The sequence below is a fragment of the Parasteatoda tepidariorum genome, chromosome 9, assembly GCF_043381705.1.
Source record: "Parasteatoda tepidariorum isolate YZ-2023 chromosome 9, CAS_Ptep_4.0, whole genome shotgun sequence".
Taxonomy (NCBI): Eukaryota; Metazoa; Arthropoda; class Arachnida; order Araneae; family Theridiidae; genus Parasteatoda; species Parasteatoda tepidariorum.
The window spans coordinates 9,021,055-9,040,625 of record NC_092212.1 but is presented as its reverse complement, the minus strand read 5'-3'; the positions used below and the strand labels follow the sequence as shown (position 1 = coordinate 9,040,625).

At 30.3% G+C, this 19,571-nt stretch overlaps 2 protein-coding genes across 2 annotated transcripts in view; one reads left to right on the top strand and one right to left on the bottom strand.

Moving 5' to 3' along the window:
• Nucleotides 1-9,979, bottom strand: part of LOC107448414 (uncharacterized) — a 34,611-nt gene extending 24,632 nt beyond the window's left edge. Inside the window, exon 1 of the mRNA XM_071185101.1 lies at nt 9,839-9,979. The gene's annotated coding sequence lies outside the window, so the exon portion shown is untranslated. The remainder of the gene's footprint in view (nt 1-9,838) is intronic.
• Nucleotides 5,355-18,964, top strand: LOC107452847 (neurotrophin 1-like). The gene is made up of 3 exons (XM_016069469.3): nt 5,355-5,547; nt 11,421-11,738; nt 18,644-18,964. Exons 1-3 carry the CDS (start codon nt 5,393-5,395, stop codon nt 18,789-18,791), a joined length of 621 nt encoding a protein of 206 aa, XP_015924955.2. The 5' UTR covers nt 5,355-5,392; the 3' UTR covers nt 18,792-18,964.
• The last annotated feature ends 607 nt before the right edge of the window (nt 18,965-19,571 follow it).

The window sequence follows — 19,571 nt, the reverse complement described above, 5'->3', positions numbered from 1 at the left end:
TGAATCGGTTAATGCCTCTTCGCGGCAGTGCACCGAGATTTATGTGATTTCTACCATTCTACCAGAATTTGTTTATCATTTTGTCTACCACTCTCTTTTATAATATATATTCATAAAAATTTTAAAATGTTTACGATAACTATAAATTTTTATTTATATGTCAAAGCTTCAATCGATTTCCTAAAGAATTATCAATTTTATTATTAAAGTCACAGCAAATTTTGTGCATTATTTCATTTTTAATTTTACAATGTCGATTTAAAGCTAAAAAAGTGTGTCACTATTACTTGTTCAAATACTTTGATTAGCATTTATTTTCATTAATTAATTTTGTTTAAAAAAGATGAATGTTTAATACTATTTTGTGATTATACTGAAATATATTAATTTCAATTGTTTTGATATGCATTAATTTATTTAATTATTTTTTATTGAAACAAAACAGATCAGAAATATTTTCTTCGGTTATTTCTATATACATTAATTTAAATTAATTAATTTATTCTAAATCAATTAATATGCCGCAGTTAATCAATGAGATAAATATTCAGATCGAAAGTCAAAGCATAGGGGTTTTCAAAAAATAAAATGTTAAGTAATAGAACGATACTTGGTTTAAAATAATATGAACTACTACTTTTTTTTTTGCTTTTCATATGTGGGCCACTATCACTCGTAATTGGTTTAAGCCTCTCTGATCGCCTAGGAAAAAGAGTTTGTTTTTTTTAAAATTTTTCTTTGATGAACGTGTGTCTCTCCAAAAGTGTTGGTACCACCACATTTTGGATTTTAAATTCATTATTTCAACCTCTCCAAAAGTGTTTTGGAAAAAATATATTTATAATTTTAATCTCTAGGAAAACTACAAATTTCACATTGAATTTGTTTTGATTTCTTCATGAATACTTTCACTTTTCCATCCGTCATCATCAACAACTCAACTCATCCAAATTTCTTCTTACAGCACAGAAGATAAAAGCGGATAGCATAGATCAGTGTTTCCCAACGTGGGGCCCACGCCCCACCGGGGGGCAATTCAAAAATGGACTCGACATGAGTTTAAACCTTTTGCTCTGGGCCATTTAAATGNTGGTACAAAAAAGGTTGGGAAACACTGGCATAGATCCTCTACTACACTCAATCAACCAACCAATCCAGATCACTCGTTTTGAGGCTTTAGAAATATTTGCAAAATTACCAAAAACCTTGAGAGTTTTGGTTTTGAAAGGTCTACCACTCTGTAAAACATTTTACAAAGAGCGTAGTAGTTGGCAGGCCTGCCAACATTTTAAAAATTTCAGCCAAGAGAGAACTAGAACAAAGCGGCGTTGCATATGGACTTTTAAATTTTTAGGCGCAGTGGTGTGGAAAATAAGTTTAAACGAATAAAAAATAATACATAAAAACATAAACACAGCAACCATTAAAATAAATTTTTACAAGAAGCGTAGTAAGTTGGCAGCCCTGGTACAATTTTAGTTAGAAAACCAACTGATTTCTGGATAACTTTTCCCACCACTAAACTAGAAAAAGTAGTAAAAGAAACAAGATTAGAGAAATACTACCTAAAAAAATTACGAATTTTACTGTAGTCAATAAGTTATTTACAACCACGTGACGCATAACCATGTGTTTTTCTTTTTCTTTAATCAAAATTCTCCTTACTATTTTCAAAATACCTTCTTTACAAGTTACTAAAAAAGGAAAACATTTATGAGTCAATCTGTTTTGCTTTTTAAATTAGTCGTTTACCTTGAATTATTTACGAGACTGTATTTGATGTTTGAAGCTACGCAATGATGAATTGAAATACCTCAATTCTGGTGTGCGTTTAACGATAATGACCCGATATTTTAAACCGCATGCCTCATTTGTAAGGGGAAGTGTTAACATATTTTTATGCTTACTCCTGTATATCCTGTATGTTGTTAATGATTCATAGAAGGCAGGGATATATCAATCCATCAGCAGCAAGTACTAAATTATTACTCTACATGTTTCCTTTCAAAGTTAGTTGCAGTCCTGCTATATATATAGCACAATAAATAATAAATAAATACAATTGTTAAATAAATGTTAATTTTCAAAAATCATTAAAATTGTATAATTAAATATCAACCTTATTAATTATAAACTTCTTTAAATTAACAGTTACCTTTATTAACAGTTACAGTTTACCTACAGTTACAGTTGTATTTATTACCTTGCACACATCCATTTTACCTTGATAACTAACAATCAAAAGCCTTCAGTACTGCAGTCTTCCCTCTATTTACGCTTTTACCTCAATTTGAGCTTCTGTTTTCATATTTTATAATATGGCAATCGCATTACGAAGATATTTTAAATCATTCTTGAAATTTTTACCGTACATGTAAGTTTATTTTAATTCGCTACGCGCCTTTATAGATTTCGTTTTATTGCTTTGTTCTGTTTTTTCCTTTAATTTTTATTTTCCATTTTATTTTTTGTATTTTACGTGATATTTATTACTTAAAGTGTTCTATTTTGTTTCAAAAATGTTTTGAGTGCTCCTCACTCCATTGCTTTGACATATTTTGCTTTGGTCTTTAAAAAGTTTGTAACGTTAGAAATCCTATAGAATCCCTTAGAATCCTATAAAAATAGAATTTTCGTGACTGACTGACAGTCCGATTTAAAGGGCAATTATACAATAATTAAAATTATACAGTAATAATAAAAAAATTTAAAATACGCCTCTTTAAAAATTTTGTAAATTAGAAGACATTCGATTAATTTAGTTCTAGTTTTTTATTAAATCAATTAATAATATAGAGTGCCAAATTATGTGAGACTTACAATTACAATTTTTCGACTATATTAAATAAAATAATTAAATTAATTTATAAATAACAAAAATAAAGGGCGTTATTACCACGAAAACAGCTCTGAGAGAACGAGTTTCATAAGTAGGGGCCAGAATTTTCTTTACTGTGCAAGTAGTTTCAGAGAAATTTTTATCATTTAAAATTACGTTGATTAAATTTATGCAAAAATTTGTATGCTTTACTATTTAAAAAATTTTACATCATTCCTAAATTAAATAACAGTAATAATAAATAGTTATAAATAATATTATTTTTCCATGGAATTATTATCAAATAAAAAATAGAAACATTTTATAACCATGTGTTAAAATGCATTTTTAATTATCTTCATTGGTTTCAGATGTATGATGAAATATCATCATCATATTTTTTCACGCCGAATGTCACATAAGGACATGTCTTGTCATCTATTCTTCCCGGTGAACTGCAGCCACTCTAGCATCCTACCAACTAGTCCATCTAGCCTCTCTCTTTTTCCATTATTTGGCGCCTTGTTAGTTTTGGGCATCCTCTCCACCGTTTTCCATCTGTTACCCAGACAACAGGAATTCCATTTCTGCCCTTTCTTAATATATGTCCAGTAAGACATCTCTTTCTAATTTAAATTTCTACATTCATGAGTTTCATTTTTGATTTTTATAATAGCATTTCATTGATAATGGCCAAAAAATATTCATAATAATTCTCAAGCATTTATTTGAAAAAAAGTTTCATTTAAACAAATTTGATTTTGCTCTTCAAGTCATATTTGAGCTTTTCTGTACAGTTTATATAAATTTTTAATGCAATCAAGGTGAAATACGCGTAAGAGAAATTAACATTAAGAGGGCATAAAATTTCGACCACGCTACTAAAGGAAACAAATTTTTCTGACTTTGGCTATTTTGCTATATTACTTTAATGGTTAAATTTCCGAAGTCGTCGAAAAAAATGAATGCTTATTCAGTTGAGGTACTTTTTTGAGTCTGATTCCGCATAACTTCATTAATTGTTAGCACTATTTAATAAGCACGGTTAGTATTAACCGTTTGAAACATTAAGATTGGTTTTTTTCGATCTCGTAAATCCAATTCTTAGAACAAAAGTTTTACAATATGATTTTTTTTATCTCACAACAAACATCTGTAAAAAATTTCGTAAAAGATTTATTGGTGTACCTTCCATTATTAGAAACTATTGAGAAATATTTATTTTTCCAATTGTAATTTATTAAAACAAATTTTTTTAAAATACGTAGAATATTCATAAAACTTTTATTCGAATTTAAGAATGACCATTCAATTAACTGAACAGCTTTATATCCGTTTTAATTATGTTGATTGATGCGCAGAGATGGTAGGCTTAGATTTCAAAGATATTTAAAAATTAGCACATTTTATTTGCTACCTTTTTGCCCTTTAACGCGGATGAGACACCCTTTTATATAGATTTTTTGACCCTCCAACTAGAAGCAAAATTATATTTTGGAATACTTTAATTAATAGAAACAGTCAATAGTTATTAAAAAAAAAATTTAAACTATCTGCATTGTATTTGTACTAAAATATGAAATCCAAAAAAAAGAAAGTTTAAATTTTTTTCCATTCATATTGGAAAATTCATAAATAAGTAATTTTGTAAATTAAATAAATTTCAACGATGAATAATTGTTTCTCTTATATCTAAATTAATGAAAATCAGAAAATTATTGTTCGAAAGTAAGTCGTGTTTCTAAAATTTTACCTTTTACAAAAACGACACCGTTATTTCATGCTGTATTACAAAACCATAAATTATTAAAATGGTAAATATAATATTTTACCCTTATTTTTTTCGAAATCAATACAAAATAATGAAAACAAACGTATGAAAAATGTGTTTAATATAAAATTATGTGTCAATGGTTTAGAGAAGTATTTTCTGAAACAACAGAAATCCGTAGTAGTTGAAGATTCTAAATTCCTTTTTTAAAATGTTCAAGAATAATATTGCACTTCAAAAACATTTTGAGTTTGCTCTACACGAGAAAAAGAACATTCCTTTTAATTGCGCGAGTTTTCGGTTATTGCCCCATGAAATTTCCAGAAACAAAATGAATAAATAAAATAAGCAATAAAACTAAAATATGACTGGAAAAAATTCTCTTTTCAAAATGACAAAAGAGAATCCATATAATTTTAAAGAAACATTTATAGGGCGCGCTGAATCGTCTACCCCATTATCCGGAACCAGTCCAGAGTAAATAACAACCCAAATTATCGTTCCAACTTTCTCTGTGGAACAACGCCTTTCGGTAGAAAAAGAATATATTCCAACTCTAGAAATAAGACGAATAATAATAAGAAAAAAAAGAAAGTTACAAACATAATCGAGCGATGGAGATTCCCGAAAACATGGGAAAACCCCGGATACGGAGGACCATAACCCCATAACTGACGACCTTAACTTTTTTTTTTCGAACATTATTACGTGACGTCACACCCTCTTTCTCAATGACATCGTTTGCGCGTATATAAGACCCTGATGATTATGTTTACAAATTCATAGTCATCAAAAGTTTAAAAATGATTCAAATTTTATTGACTTGTTTGTGGGGTGGTGTTGGTATGGCTAGACCCTTATATCCTGATGCGCAATACACACCCGCTGCTTCAGGGACAAGGCCACTATGTGCAAATAAAACTGTCACATTTTGTGAGGAAGTTGACAAATACCCAACGTGAGTGAAATAATAATTTGTTTTTTCTTGTTGATATTTTCATTAATTATTCTTTCGGTTATTTTGAGGGGAATTTTAAATGGCAGTTCTTAAAACGCCTTTGAATATAGGTATATATATATATATATATTTTTTTTTTAATAATTTTAATATAGTACGACAGCAGTTAGTAATAAACTTTACTTCTACAAGCGTAAGGTGCAAAAATATAGTTCAAATAAATTTAAATTTAAATTTATGAAGATTTCCTTATTTCCTTATTTAAATTTATGAAGATTTCCTATACAGGGTTATTCATAATTCCCTCCGGGCAGGAACTGGACTATTGCATTGATGTATGCCGTGTGACCAAGGGTTCACACATGGAACACCTGTAATGTATGTAAGTAAAACTTGAATAGTTTTGGAATAATTTCATATGTTTCTTTTTTTCATATTCGTCTTCTTTTTTTTTTACTATGACGCTTCGATACCCCGGAGGGAATTATGAATAACTCTGTATATATAAAAAGCGCNATTGTATTAATATATTTGTTTTTTGGATTTTATATGTTTTTTTATTGTTTTTTTTAACATAAATAAAAAGTTTTTTAAATATTTTTTAAAATAATTAATTTTATTTTAATTACTTTTCTCTTACTCTCGTCATTAATCTTGTTAACATACCATATTTTAATACCATTAACATACCATGCTCTCGATATCTCGAAAGCCTTCTTGCGTCAAAAATATATTTTTCCCCTTGCCATTATATATCCAGCTAATGTTCCTATGTCGAAGAGTTTGTTCTCAAAACCATGTTGTGTCAAATTTCTTTCGAAATAGAAAATGAATTTTTTCTGAAAAATCACAATGTAAGTTCATTGTAAGCCAATTCTTTTCTATTTAATTCATAATTATTTTTGTCTTACTTTTATAAATAAAATTATAAATGTTGTGTTTCGACACATAGTCAACTATCATTAGATCCATATTTATTAGTAGTTATTCTTATGTTTCATGACTCTACTTTTTAAGAGTAATATAGTTAAGAATATATTTTTCTTCTTTTTAGAACATATTTAGTTCTGAACTTGCTATATCAAAAATTCGCTATCTCGATTTTTTTTCTTTTTTTAGCGTTACTTCGACTGTGTGATATCGAATATATGTTTTTATGAATATTGTTTTAATGAAATGATAATCAAACAATGTCCAATTTAAGGGCAAGAAGTTAAAATGAGAAAATGTCATTTTGAGACGAATTTATTAGCTTTTGTTTCTAAATTAAGAGGGTTTTTTAAGAAGAAATTATAAATAAATAAATAAATAAATAAACTTAATTCGCTGTAAGTTATTATTTATAGTAAAACTAATTTTTGCTTTATAAATTATTTTATGTCAAATATATGTAGCAATTTAAATACCTGAAAAAGTGATGAAAACATACTTTAGGTTCTATTAAATAAATTAAATAATTAATTATAGTGTTATGCATTTTTATTAAAAAGAATTCTGAGAAATATCGACTTTACAAAATCTTTAGAATTGTAAAAAAAAGTACGAAAAATTTCTAGCAATTGAAGTATTAAACTACAGCGGAAACACTTTACTGAAATCAAATATTTAGGGACAAACGCTATAGTAGTTTAACTGTCTGGAAATTTTTATGAAACATGCTTCATGTTCTTGTAAATAATTAATTAATTAAAGCGTAATGAATTTTTATTAAGAAGAATTCTAAATATTCCAGACATTAAAAGATCATTAAAATTGTAACAAAAGTATGAAAAATTTCTTGCAATTATTAGAGTATTGAAAACTGTAACAGTAACTCAATACTAAAATTAATTGTTCTTTAAAAACGTCTTTAAAAGTTTAAATATCTATAAAGTTGAATAAAATATGTTTTAGGTTTATGTAAATAAAATAATAATCAATTAGTTATAGTAATACTAAGCATTTTGGTTTTAAAAAAAATTGAAAATTATAATAACTTAAATATCTTTGAAATTGAAGGAATAATTGTGTAATTAATAAGCAATTGGAAACCGTGAATTATTACATTTATAAAATATAATTAAGAGCTAAATATAATAGTAACTTAAATATTTAAAACATACATGAAATCGTACAAACAATTTTTATAATTCATAAGCAATTGCTGGTTGACTTAGTAAGATGTACTGGATAGCAAATTTCGGTTTTGCAGTTCAATCCATATTAGTAATTGCAACCTCAATCAAAGTAATTCAGAGAAGAGGCATACTTTATTTCTCTCTTGGCTAAAGAAAAGTGGTTGTTGAAATTTTTTGAATGTTTCGAAGCAAATACTTATACATTTTTAGAGGTTCATAGCATTTTTGGAGCTGCAGCCAGCTGCTTGAATTGACTTGACTGGGTGCAAGGCTGGGTGCCTGGGACGCTAAGCGACCACTATCCCATTCAACATGTAGTATTTGTCATAGTATCAGTTCATTGTGGTTAACAGTCTATGAGGTAGCTATCAGGGGGATTCAAGCAATTTGCTTGAATAAATAGTAGTAATGAAAATAAAACGAAGCAGCTTGCTCTAAACTATGTGTGACTTTAGTTTTGGTTGACGGTTAGCGTGGGGAATAATTGATGGACCTTTCAATATTTTAGTTGTTGAAGCTGATGTTATAGGTGGATCTGTGATTAAGAATTTTTTTTATTTATTTATTTTGATGATTGTGATATGAGGCGTTGGATGTAGAGTGAGCGGCTATTGGTCAGTATTTCGTATCTTTTTTGTAGTTTTCAAAGTTAAATATCTGGTAAAAATTAGCTGCATTACATTTTTCGGCTTTGTCGAAGAAATCTGCATTTAATTTATGAATATATTGTGATGGGATCGGAATTTTGAGGTTTTTGTGAATATTTTCATTTCTGATGAACTGTCTGGCACAGGTGATTTTCCTTAGTATTTTGTATTTGCGTTGATTGAGTTTTTGCATGAGGTATTCCGGTATGGTTGTCCAGGCAGGTGAGGCATATGTGAGAATTGGTCTGATCATCAATGTATAGAGCAGTTTTCTTAGTTTTAATGACATATTCTGGTTGTAGATGAGTGGTTGTATAACTATTTTTTTTTAATGGCGGACACTTCGAACTATTGCCCATTGGCCACAGAAAGTGCCAGAACTGCTAACTCTCTTTTCGTTACCCAGTGGGCACCTGTGGCGGGGTCACGGCGTTGGAGCAGCGTCGCCCACGTCACATTACCACAACCCGTTTATTGGGCGGGTCACATTCACACACAAAGGAGAAAGGACATAGAACACAGATAGAGAGAAAGAAACATCCATACCTTGCCCGGGATTCGAACCCAGAACCTTTCTGATGCAAGGACAGTTCCCTGCCCCCTACACAGGCCGATCGGCGGTTGTATAACTATTGTTGCTGCATTTTGCTTTATTTTTTATATCCTTGATATGGTTATTCCAGATGAGTTTGCTATTTATTATGAGGCCGAAGTAGTTTGTTTTTTAGACTATGGGTATTTGAATATTGAACATTTTTGGTTTAAACGGCCAGCTGCAGATCTGATTGCTTTCTAAGCTTTATGGAAAATATTTTGTTCTAGTAGTAGCTAAGTTTATGCTTTAATATATTATTCGTTCTTTTAAAAAATTTATTTAAAGTTACTTTTCACGTCGCTGCTTGTAAATGATTCGAAAGCTTAAATGAAAATCCATTTCGTTCCAAGCCTGTCGTGGTGAGGCTTCTAAAATGTTGGCAACTTTTTCAAAAATTCCGAAATTATTAATTGTCTACCACTCAATAATATATTTTGTAAAAAGCGCGTAGTAGTTGGCCTCCATGCAGCTGATAAGCCAATGGGTTAATGAAATAATTTGGATTTTTATTGTAAAAATATTGTTTTGTGACAAATATAATAGATTGATTGCTTGAAAAGTTTAAAGAATTGTATTAAAATTCGTGTGATAAAAGTGTCAGTTTTTGTAATGGAGGTTGACAAATACACCTCCTTTATGTAGGGTATTTGATGAACTATTATTATTATTTTTTTACATTTGTATTGATAAAAAAATATGTTTATTTTTGAGAAGAAATAAAATGGCAAATTAAAATCATCTTTAAAAATTTTTATTTGCTAGCAAAGGGTAGTATTACGTTGCTGTACCATATTGTTACGATGGAGCAAACAATAAATAATTAGGCATATTCCACTATAATAAATTAATCACAAGTCTTGTATTAGTTACATAAAATTCTTTAACTAATTAATATATAAAGAAGGGAACTAATTGGTATGGAGAGTACTTACCCATGCAACGCTTCATAGCCTCTCTGGACAGCACACATTACTGCCTCTCTTATTCGGATCTTATATATTATACCTTTTTTGTTTTAACTATCTATAGCTAAATTTTAGAAAGGTCACATAGTAGATCAAACTTGGACTATAAACTCGTGATTAACATTATCGAAACGTATTTCTTAATACTTTACTCAAGAGCGTTTTTTTTTATTTTTGTGAAAGTTCTGTGTACTAATGGAAGCTCCTAAAGTGTATTTCCAATCTAATCAATCGTTTGTATATGCGAAATGTTTTATTGTGATTGTGAATCAAGTGACGATAAGCGTCACTGTAGGCATGAATCTAAACATTTTTCCATGAGAAAAATTCTTTTTGTTCTCTGTAGCGTTTTAACAGATACGTCTTCATCGTTGATTACAAATCTGCAACCCATTTCTCTCTACAAGCACTAAATTTTATGCAGTTTAATAATAATTTATTTAAAAATTCCCTCGGTGAATGCTGTGTCTCCACTTCTCTGCTAAGTAGGGAGTGGCAGGAAGAATATGTTAAGATCATGCGTTTATTCTCTTTAGTTTTTTTACAGACAAGTGTGTAATTATATAAGTTCTTTATAAACTTATACATTCAAACAGTAAATAAACTAAACTAAAAATATCATCATCACATCAATTTTATCCAAATATTTTCCGCAAAAAGTACTTTTTTAAGACTATGATAATATTTTTTGTAAAAAACCTCTTCTAAGACCTTGAAAATATTTTCTGTAAAAAACCTCTTCTAAGACCTTGAAAATATTTTCAGAAAAAGCGCAAATATTGAAAGCTATGTATTTCAGTTAGCTTAAAACAATAAATAATGCTCTGTCCCCATTTTTCTGATAAGTAGAGAGTGATACTAAAAAGACGTTAAGGTTATACATTTTTTGTCTTAAGTTTTATTTCCGAAAGAACAGGCAAGTGTGTATGTATGTAAGTACTTTAAAAATTAATACACTCGGACAATAAATAAACTAAACTAAAAATATCCTTTTGTAAAAAATCTGTAGCTTTCCGAACAAAACTAATTTCAAATTTGAAATATCTACCAAATTAGGTAAATCAAGGTCTTGAAAAAATGCCAAAAATTTTTTTTCAACATATATCAACATATCATTTTAGCATTGAATGCTAAAATAGTATTAAATGTTAACTAGTACTTTTCACTAAAACATATTATTTTTTGGAAAATAATTGGAAATAGAAAAATGTTTTGCACTTTAAAACTATTAGAAATTATGATTTCTGCAAAATATTTTCTGCAAAAAGTACCATGACCATGAAAATATTTTGCGTAAAAAACCGTTTCTAAGACCCTGAAAATATTTTCCGTAAAAACAACTTTTCAAAGATACTGAAGCTATCTTTCTCAAAAAGAATTTTTCAATGACCTTTAAAATATTTTTCGCAAAAAAGAACTTCTCTAAGACCCTAAAAATATTTTACGTAAAAAAAAATTTTCGAAGACCCTGAAAATACTTTTTGTAAAAAGTGCAAATAATGACAACTTTCAGATAACTTATTAAAATAAATAATCTTTAATCTTTCAGAAAACTTATTACAGATCTTCTGGATCAGAAATTGTTTCCAATTGATGAACTATTTACAGATGAAAGGGAAGGTCTGGAGGAACCACCAGAATATATGCTCAACGACGACATCTTTCTAACCTATAAAAACGCAAAAGATCAAAGAAAAACTAGGTCAACAAGTGCAAACTCAGAGAGGCGGAACAGTATTCAAAAATGTCAGGGATATAAGAAGACAGTGGAACCAAAACTCGCCGTTAACAAAATGGGAGAATGGAAATACATTGTGCAAGACGAAAGTTCTGAAATGAGGCAAAGAATACATATCCATTTATGCAAGTAAGTAAGGTTTGTATTTAACCCGTTTTGTCCCGAATTAACATATTGAAATGATACAAAAAGTGATTTTATGGAAAAAGTGGCATAATATATTATCAAAATTAATTGGTTTTTCTACTATCCGAGCATTCAAAAAGTTTTTGTTAGATCAAAAAGTACTTGCTCCTTATAATTCTAGATTCAATCAGAAATCATCATGGTATCTGAGAATCCTTTAATTCACCCAGATAAATGAAAATACTGAAAAAAGTTTCCCCCCACAATCAATGTCTTTGAAAAAAGGAACTGTGTAAAATATATGACGATGGGCGTTAACCAGTTAAGGGAGTATGGCAACGAAAATTTGACCAAAAATTCCATTTTGGTGTCAATCAGTTGGAAAAGCATTTTGAAATATGTGTACAGTGCGCAAACAAAGGTCACCCTGAATAACTTTTGATCTAATTTTAAGTCTTAATGGTTCAAGAAGGTGACCCCAAATAGGCTAATCAATTAGTGCAGACGATATTTTAGGTTCCGAAAAAACGTACTTCCTCTGAATAAACATACCTTTTTCTCGACCGATTCGTCTTTCTGCCATCCAAAATATAAGGGTTAGCATTTTCATATTTTATAACCGTCGTTGAACAGCCGACCCATTTTTGGGTTTACGATCACTAATGTTCAACGCCGTAGCCTTGTAATTTTGAATCCAATCCAGAAGACAAGGGAACTCCTGGATCAAGTATTGGGAAAAATTTGACTTCGTGGAGGACTTTTTGATGGAACTAACCCGCATTTGCGTTACATGGAGAAGAAAACTACGAAAACAGGAGAAAAATGGTCGTAATAGTTTGGTCAGGGAAGTAGTCTTAAATTTAGGTCCCATAACGTAAATTTTATTTTGTGTGTATTTCGCCATATCTCGAAAACTTTTTAAGCGAATTAAAAAATATTTGCTCACTATTAAAAAATATGTTTATCCAAAAATAATTCTATGCAAAATCTAGACAAATTCAAAGATGATTGCATAGAATTCAAAGATAATTATATGCAATTATCATTTTATTTAACAATAGTCACAAAAAATTAAATTGTAAGATTTTCTACATCATTTTTAAAGAATGTAATTTTACCTAGGCAAAATACAAAATTTGAGCGAAATCGGTCGAATAGTACCTGAGAAATCAAATTTTAAAAAAGTTGTATTTTTAAAATTCGATTTCTCATGAACGTTCATCAACCTTTCATTATCTAGAATATTTGAGAATATTATCTAGAATATGGTAGCAGTTCCGATCCAGTTCAATTATATAAATTAAATAAATAAAAAATGAAATAAGTTCTTACCACTTCTTACTTTTCTGGGCGCCTGTAGCATCCCTGGTTATAGCATTACCCAGGGATGCTGTTCAAAGGTACATCCTTACCTCTGTAAGACCTCTTTAAATATCTTGTACCTCTCTAAATTCGGAGCGCTCAACTTGCTTAGCTCTGCGAGAAAAAAAAATTTTGTGGTAGCTAAAGTTATGTTTCATCATATGATTCTTGGTTTAAGTAAATTTTATATGCATCTATTTTGTTCACCGCTAATTATAAAAAATTCGAAAGTACGGATTAATCACAGCTTGGAATTATTGAATAATTTTAATGCTCATTTTTTATATTTTTTTAATAATATTCTAAATAATTTCGAATTTTAAGGTATACAAATTTTCGCATCATTGTAAAAAAATTTAACTTTGTATGGCGAAGTACAAAATTCGACCGAAATCAGTTGAATAATTTCTGAGTAATCAAATTTCAAATTTGCTTCTTCTTCTTCTTTAATCTCAAAAGCATTCACGTCAATCTAAATATTTTAATAATATTTAAATCTATATTTTGATAGGGCTCCAAGTTATACTTAAAAAAATCAAACTAGGAGAATATATCAAAATTAATAAAAAGTTTTCTGATTTAACAAGCACTTAAATTTAAATAAGAAGTCAAATTTGTATACAAGTATTTCGATTGCTGAATTATTGTCGTGACAAGAAACTATTTCTTATAAGTTTTAATAATAGCAAACACATCTTATTATACAAGATTTTCTTTAAATACTTTTGAACAGCGGTTCCCAATTTGTTTGGCTATGATACTCTAAATGATCAACCTTCTTATGGCTATATCCTCTAGACTTAATGAATTAATTTCATTAGAAATTCTGAAAATTATAAATCAACGAAAAGCTATTAATCGATTGGAAAATATTGAATGATTGAAATTTTATTATTTATTTTGAACACATTTAGAGGGGGTGAAGGAGTGAAATATAATTTTTGCGTCATATCACTTATACCAATCGTCTTAAAATTGAATATATGTCAGACGGTTGAGTTCTTGGGTCTGGAAGCGCCTTCCTATCTGGTTCTCAATTTGATAAAAACTAAAAATTAAAGGAACTGAAATATGGTTTTCGTTGAGATAAAAACAAAAAAAAATATTATAATGAAGAGGAAATAAAATGAGTCGAAATGAAGACGAAAATAAATGAATACGAAATAAATGTTGAAAATAATTATCAGCGAAACATACTTGAAGTTGGTTATTTTTATTCAATGCGAATACTAATGCAATTATTCATAAATGCATATATTTCCCATCATACTTCAATATTTGTTATTGGCCGGGATAGCCTGGTCGGTAGTGCGCTGGGCCCAAGTCCAAGAGGTCGTGGGTTCGATCCTCGCCGGCCGAAGACTCCCCGTGTAGTAAATGGTGACTGATGCACGTTAAATCTGTCGAGTCTCAAAGTCCTCCATGTTCCCATAACAAATCAATACCTCTGGGGGTACTGATCCAGGAGTTTCCTTGTCTTCTGGATTGGTTCAAAATTACAAGNCCAATCTAGACTTAAAAAACCCAAATGACATCAACAATCAAATCAATAGTATTGAAAATTTCATCTCTGGCGCATACGAGGAAGCTTCCATAGATAAAGAATACAAAATTAATTTTCTTAAACTTCCTCAGGAAATTAGAAACCTAGTAAAAACCAGAAATTGGTGTAGGAAAAAATTCAAACGAACCTGCGATCCGAATTATAAAACTGAAATGCTTGAACTAAATAAAATCATTCACAAAGAAACTAGAAAGTATAAAAAATTACAGTGGAATGACAAGATCAAAAATCTAACAACTGAAAACAATTCAATCTGGAAAATGGCAAAGGCCCTCAGAACTGACCAAGTAATTAGCAAACCAATTAAGACAGATAATGGCTTTGCATGTACTAACACTGACAAGGCAGAAGCTTTTGCCACACATATGGCTAAACAATTCTCCCTTAATGATGACTATGATATCGGCACACATAATATTGTCAATACCACTGTCTCGGACTTCCTAGTCTCTAATTCCCAAGTCACCCCTATTGAACCCACCAATAATTATGAAGTACAAAATATTATCAAGAAACTAAAATCAAAGAAGGCACCAGGTGATGACAATATTAAGAATAAAATAGTTAAACTTTTACCAATACTTACATCTCCACCTTAACAGATATTTACAATGCCTGTCTGCATTTAAATTATTTCCCCACAAACTGGAAGAATGCAACCATTATTCTGATTCCCAAAGCAAATAAAAACCTAAGCTTACCCGAGAGCTTTAGACCAATCAGCCTACTGTGTATTTTTGGTAAAATTCTAGAACGTATACTGTATAACAGAATAAAACCTTTTCTAGGTTGCCTGTCTAATGAGCAGTACGGTTTCAGAAAAAACTTAGATACCACCAAACAACTCATGCCGTCAAAGCATTCGATCGAGTTTGGCATGCTGGTATCGTGCACAAACTAATTAATTTAAATACATAACTACTTATCAAACCGTACCTTTAATATTAAGCTAAATAGTGTTGTTTCTTCCAGGAGAAAAATAAATGCGGGTGTTCCCCAAGGGAGCATTCTAGGACCGATACTTTTCATTATTTATACCCACGATTTCCCCATATTTCACGACGACCACAACAGTATTACGGCGTTTTACGCTGACGATACTGGAATCTTGCAGAAATCTCTCAAACCAGATAATGCACTTCGAAAACTACAGAACAAGTTATATGATGTTGAAGACTGGTGCCTAAATTGGAAGTTCAAACTAAATGCTAGTAAATCGCAACTTCTAATAATACAAAAGAATAGAAAGTCCTATTCTAATAAATACCAACTAGTTCTCTTCAACAACACTATACCCATTGTTGTTAAAGCTATATATTTAGGCTTAACCATTAATAAAAAACTGACCTGGTCTGATCATGTAAATAACATTAAAAATAAAGTATATGCAGCAACCAACAAACTTGAAACACTTTTTCATAACCGACACCTTAGTTTAAAACTGAAAAAACTCCTGTATACCTACGTCCTATCATGACGTACGCCTCACCTGCCTGGTGTAACGCCTCCGAAAAAGACTCAACAAACTTATCGTACTCCAAAACAACATCTTTAGAAAACTCACGGGAGCCAGATGGTTTATCCGCAACAACGCCATCCATAGAGATCTTAACATTGACCGCTTTGACCATCATTTCAACAAATTAAATAGAAACTTCTTTATTAAAGCCGCCACCTGCGATACCGCAAATTTTTATGATATTTTCGACTGCATAAATCTCAAAAAGGATGCAAAAATTCGGCCCATTGCACACTTCTACACTTCTGCTATCATACTAACATTTAACAACACAAACACTCACTGACGGTCGGGTCTCTACTTAACAGAGCCACATTTACCACACATATACACACATCCTCACAATCCTTTCACTCGCCCCCCTTTTATACGTATTTCCAAACTGTAAATATTCATTAGTGTTTATTTTCCCATTGAACTTTAATTTTACCTTTTACATGTACATTTTTATTACTTGTAATTTTGTCATTGCCTAATAATGGCAAAGTGCCATTTTTCTTTTCTCAAGAACTCCATTTGCTCCCCAAACTTTAATTTTGTCATGTATGTTTCTAAGTTAAACTTCAAGATGAATGGGAAAAGGGCCGTAAGGCCTCAGACGCCCAGTTCCACTACAACGAACGAACGAACGATACTGAATTATTGTCGTGACAAGAAACTATTTCTCGTAAGTTTTAATAATAACAAACACATCTTATTATACAAGATTTGCTTTAAATACTTTAGAACAGCGGTTCCCAATTTGTTTGCCCATGATACCCTAAATGATCAACCTTCTTATGGCTATATCCTCTAGAGTTAATGAATTAATTTCATTGGAAATCAACGAAAAGCTATTAATCGATTGGAAATTATTGAATGATTGAAATTTTATTATTTATTTTGAACACATTTAGAGGGGGTGAAGAATAAAATTTTTACATCATATCGTTTATACTAATCGTCTTAAAATTGTATATATGTCAGACAGTTGAGTTCTTGGGTCTGGAAGGGCCTTCTTATCTGGTTCTCAATTTGATGAAAACTAGAAATGAAATGAACTGAAATATGGTTTTCGTTGAAATAAAAACAAAAAAAATAGTATAATAAAGACGAAATTAAAGAAGTCGAAATAAATAAGGGCGAAAATAAATGAATACGAAATAAATGTTGAAAATAATGATCAGCCAAACATACTTGAAGTTGGTTATTTTTATTCGATGCGAATACTAATGCAATTATTCATAAATGCATATATTTCCCATCATACTTCAATATTTGTTATTGGAATTTCTTTTTTTTTTAATTTGGCTTTTTTTTCAAGCATTTCAATAAATAATTTCCTTAAAATACGAAAACATTCAATGCACAAAAGATGTAAATTTAATTACAGGATTTTAAAACTCTTAACTGGTTTAAAAAATAAAACCTAGCTTCCGAAGCCTACGGAACTCTAGGGTTTTGAGGAACATTATTTGGCAACAGCGGTTCTGCTTTAGAGGACAGTTGGATGTATAGTTGTTATTTTTAGAAACCAAATGGGTAGCTAACAGGATAGCTGAATAGATGGGTAGCTAACAGGATAGCTGAATAGATGGGTAGCTAAATGAATAAAGTATCTACTTTATTCAATCGCTTTTCTAAAATTAAATGAAACAGGTAAATGATTATTCAGAAAATATAAAACAATAAAGTTATCCCACTTGCAATGTAAATTTCATTGGTACTGTACATTGCTTTAAACCTGAAAACAAATTTTGGGAAAAATTAATGGATGCATTAAAAGTCTGTTAGCATGACAATCCACTAAGAGAAATAAAATTGTCGTTACATGTTGTTACAATCAAATACAAATATTTAATGCTAAAACATCAGAAAGTAAGCTACCGGAAAAACATCAAATAAGAACAATAGACAATTCGACATCTTTAATAGAGTTAGATGATGATCTCATAAATAATCAGGTAATTATGAAAGGTATGAAAAAGGAAGAAGTGTATTCTTTTGAAGTTAGCAAAAATTTTTCCAAAAGTAGCCGAGTTTTTCTTTTAGAAAGAGAATGATATCATGGCCTGTGATCGCTCACACATGTTTGCTTTATAAACATAAAGGATTGATATTGTAGGCTAGGCAGGAAATAAAGGGAAATGATGTCCGTTTTTTACTATTCTTTATTGACACTTATTTCCCTTTTTCATACCGAATTCCGTACTTAACATTAACAGCAGAAAAAATATATTTATCCCCCCTCCCTCAAACTTGTCGCAATAGCGGAAGTCTAGCGATATTTTACTCGTTCTAACAATATAAATTGCGTATTTTTTATGTCAGCATTTTTATGACCACTTGGAAAATTGTCGTAATAGCAAACTCGCTTTATTAAGCTTTTACTGTACATCAGAATCAATTTTTATAAATTTTACATTTGTGTTTTATTTTAAATGCATTTTGCATTTTGTAAAGAGTTTTTAAATTTATTTTCAGCAAAGACGAGGAATGCAACCATCGCTGTCATCAATTTTACTCATCAATTCAAATGTTTTCAGTTGATTCAATGGGGATGACGCACAAAGAAAGATTTTGGATGCCAAGTTCATGTCAGTGTATGGAGAACTTACCAAAGAACTTTTGATCTGAAATATTAGCAGAAATATACGTTAAACACCGTGTAAATAATGTCCCCATCTTAATATTTAAAAAAAAAACTCATTTTTCAATTTATATGTAAATATTATTCAAATGTATATATTGCATTATTATGTAAATACGTTTTTCTGAGTATAAACACATTTTGATCTTACTAAATACATTTTTATTTCATTTTTTTACCACTTTGAAAAATGATTCCTTTTAACAATGAAACTGGCTATGAAACTTTATAATGAAACTGAGCAAATCTATCACATTTTGAGATCGACGCATTACTGTAAAGAACGAATTTAACATGGCTCAGCGGACTTAATTTAAAAGTGGTAGTAAAAGGACGTTAATCCTGTTAGTAATTTCTCTTTTTTTTTTAAAATAACTAGAAGATTCCAGAAGACGTGAGAACTCCTGGATCAAGCATTGGGAGAAATTAGCCGTCGTGGAGGACTTTTTATCCATTTTCACTTCCATTGCTATGTGTCTCAGGGAAGAAAAGATCTTTGGCTAAATATTAAAGGCTGAAATATTATTATAGTTTGAATAACTTAGTTGTTGTAGTTTATTTACGTCGCACTAGAGCTACACAATGGGCTATTAGCGACAGTCTGGTAAACATGCCTGAGGATGGCCCGAAGACATGTCCTAACAATTTTGATCCTATGCCGTGTGAATGACACCCCCACTTCGGTAGCCAACGTGAAGTCGAGCACCTCACTGTATAACAATTTAGCGAAGATCAATACCGCACACCTCGGCCACTTTACAC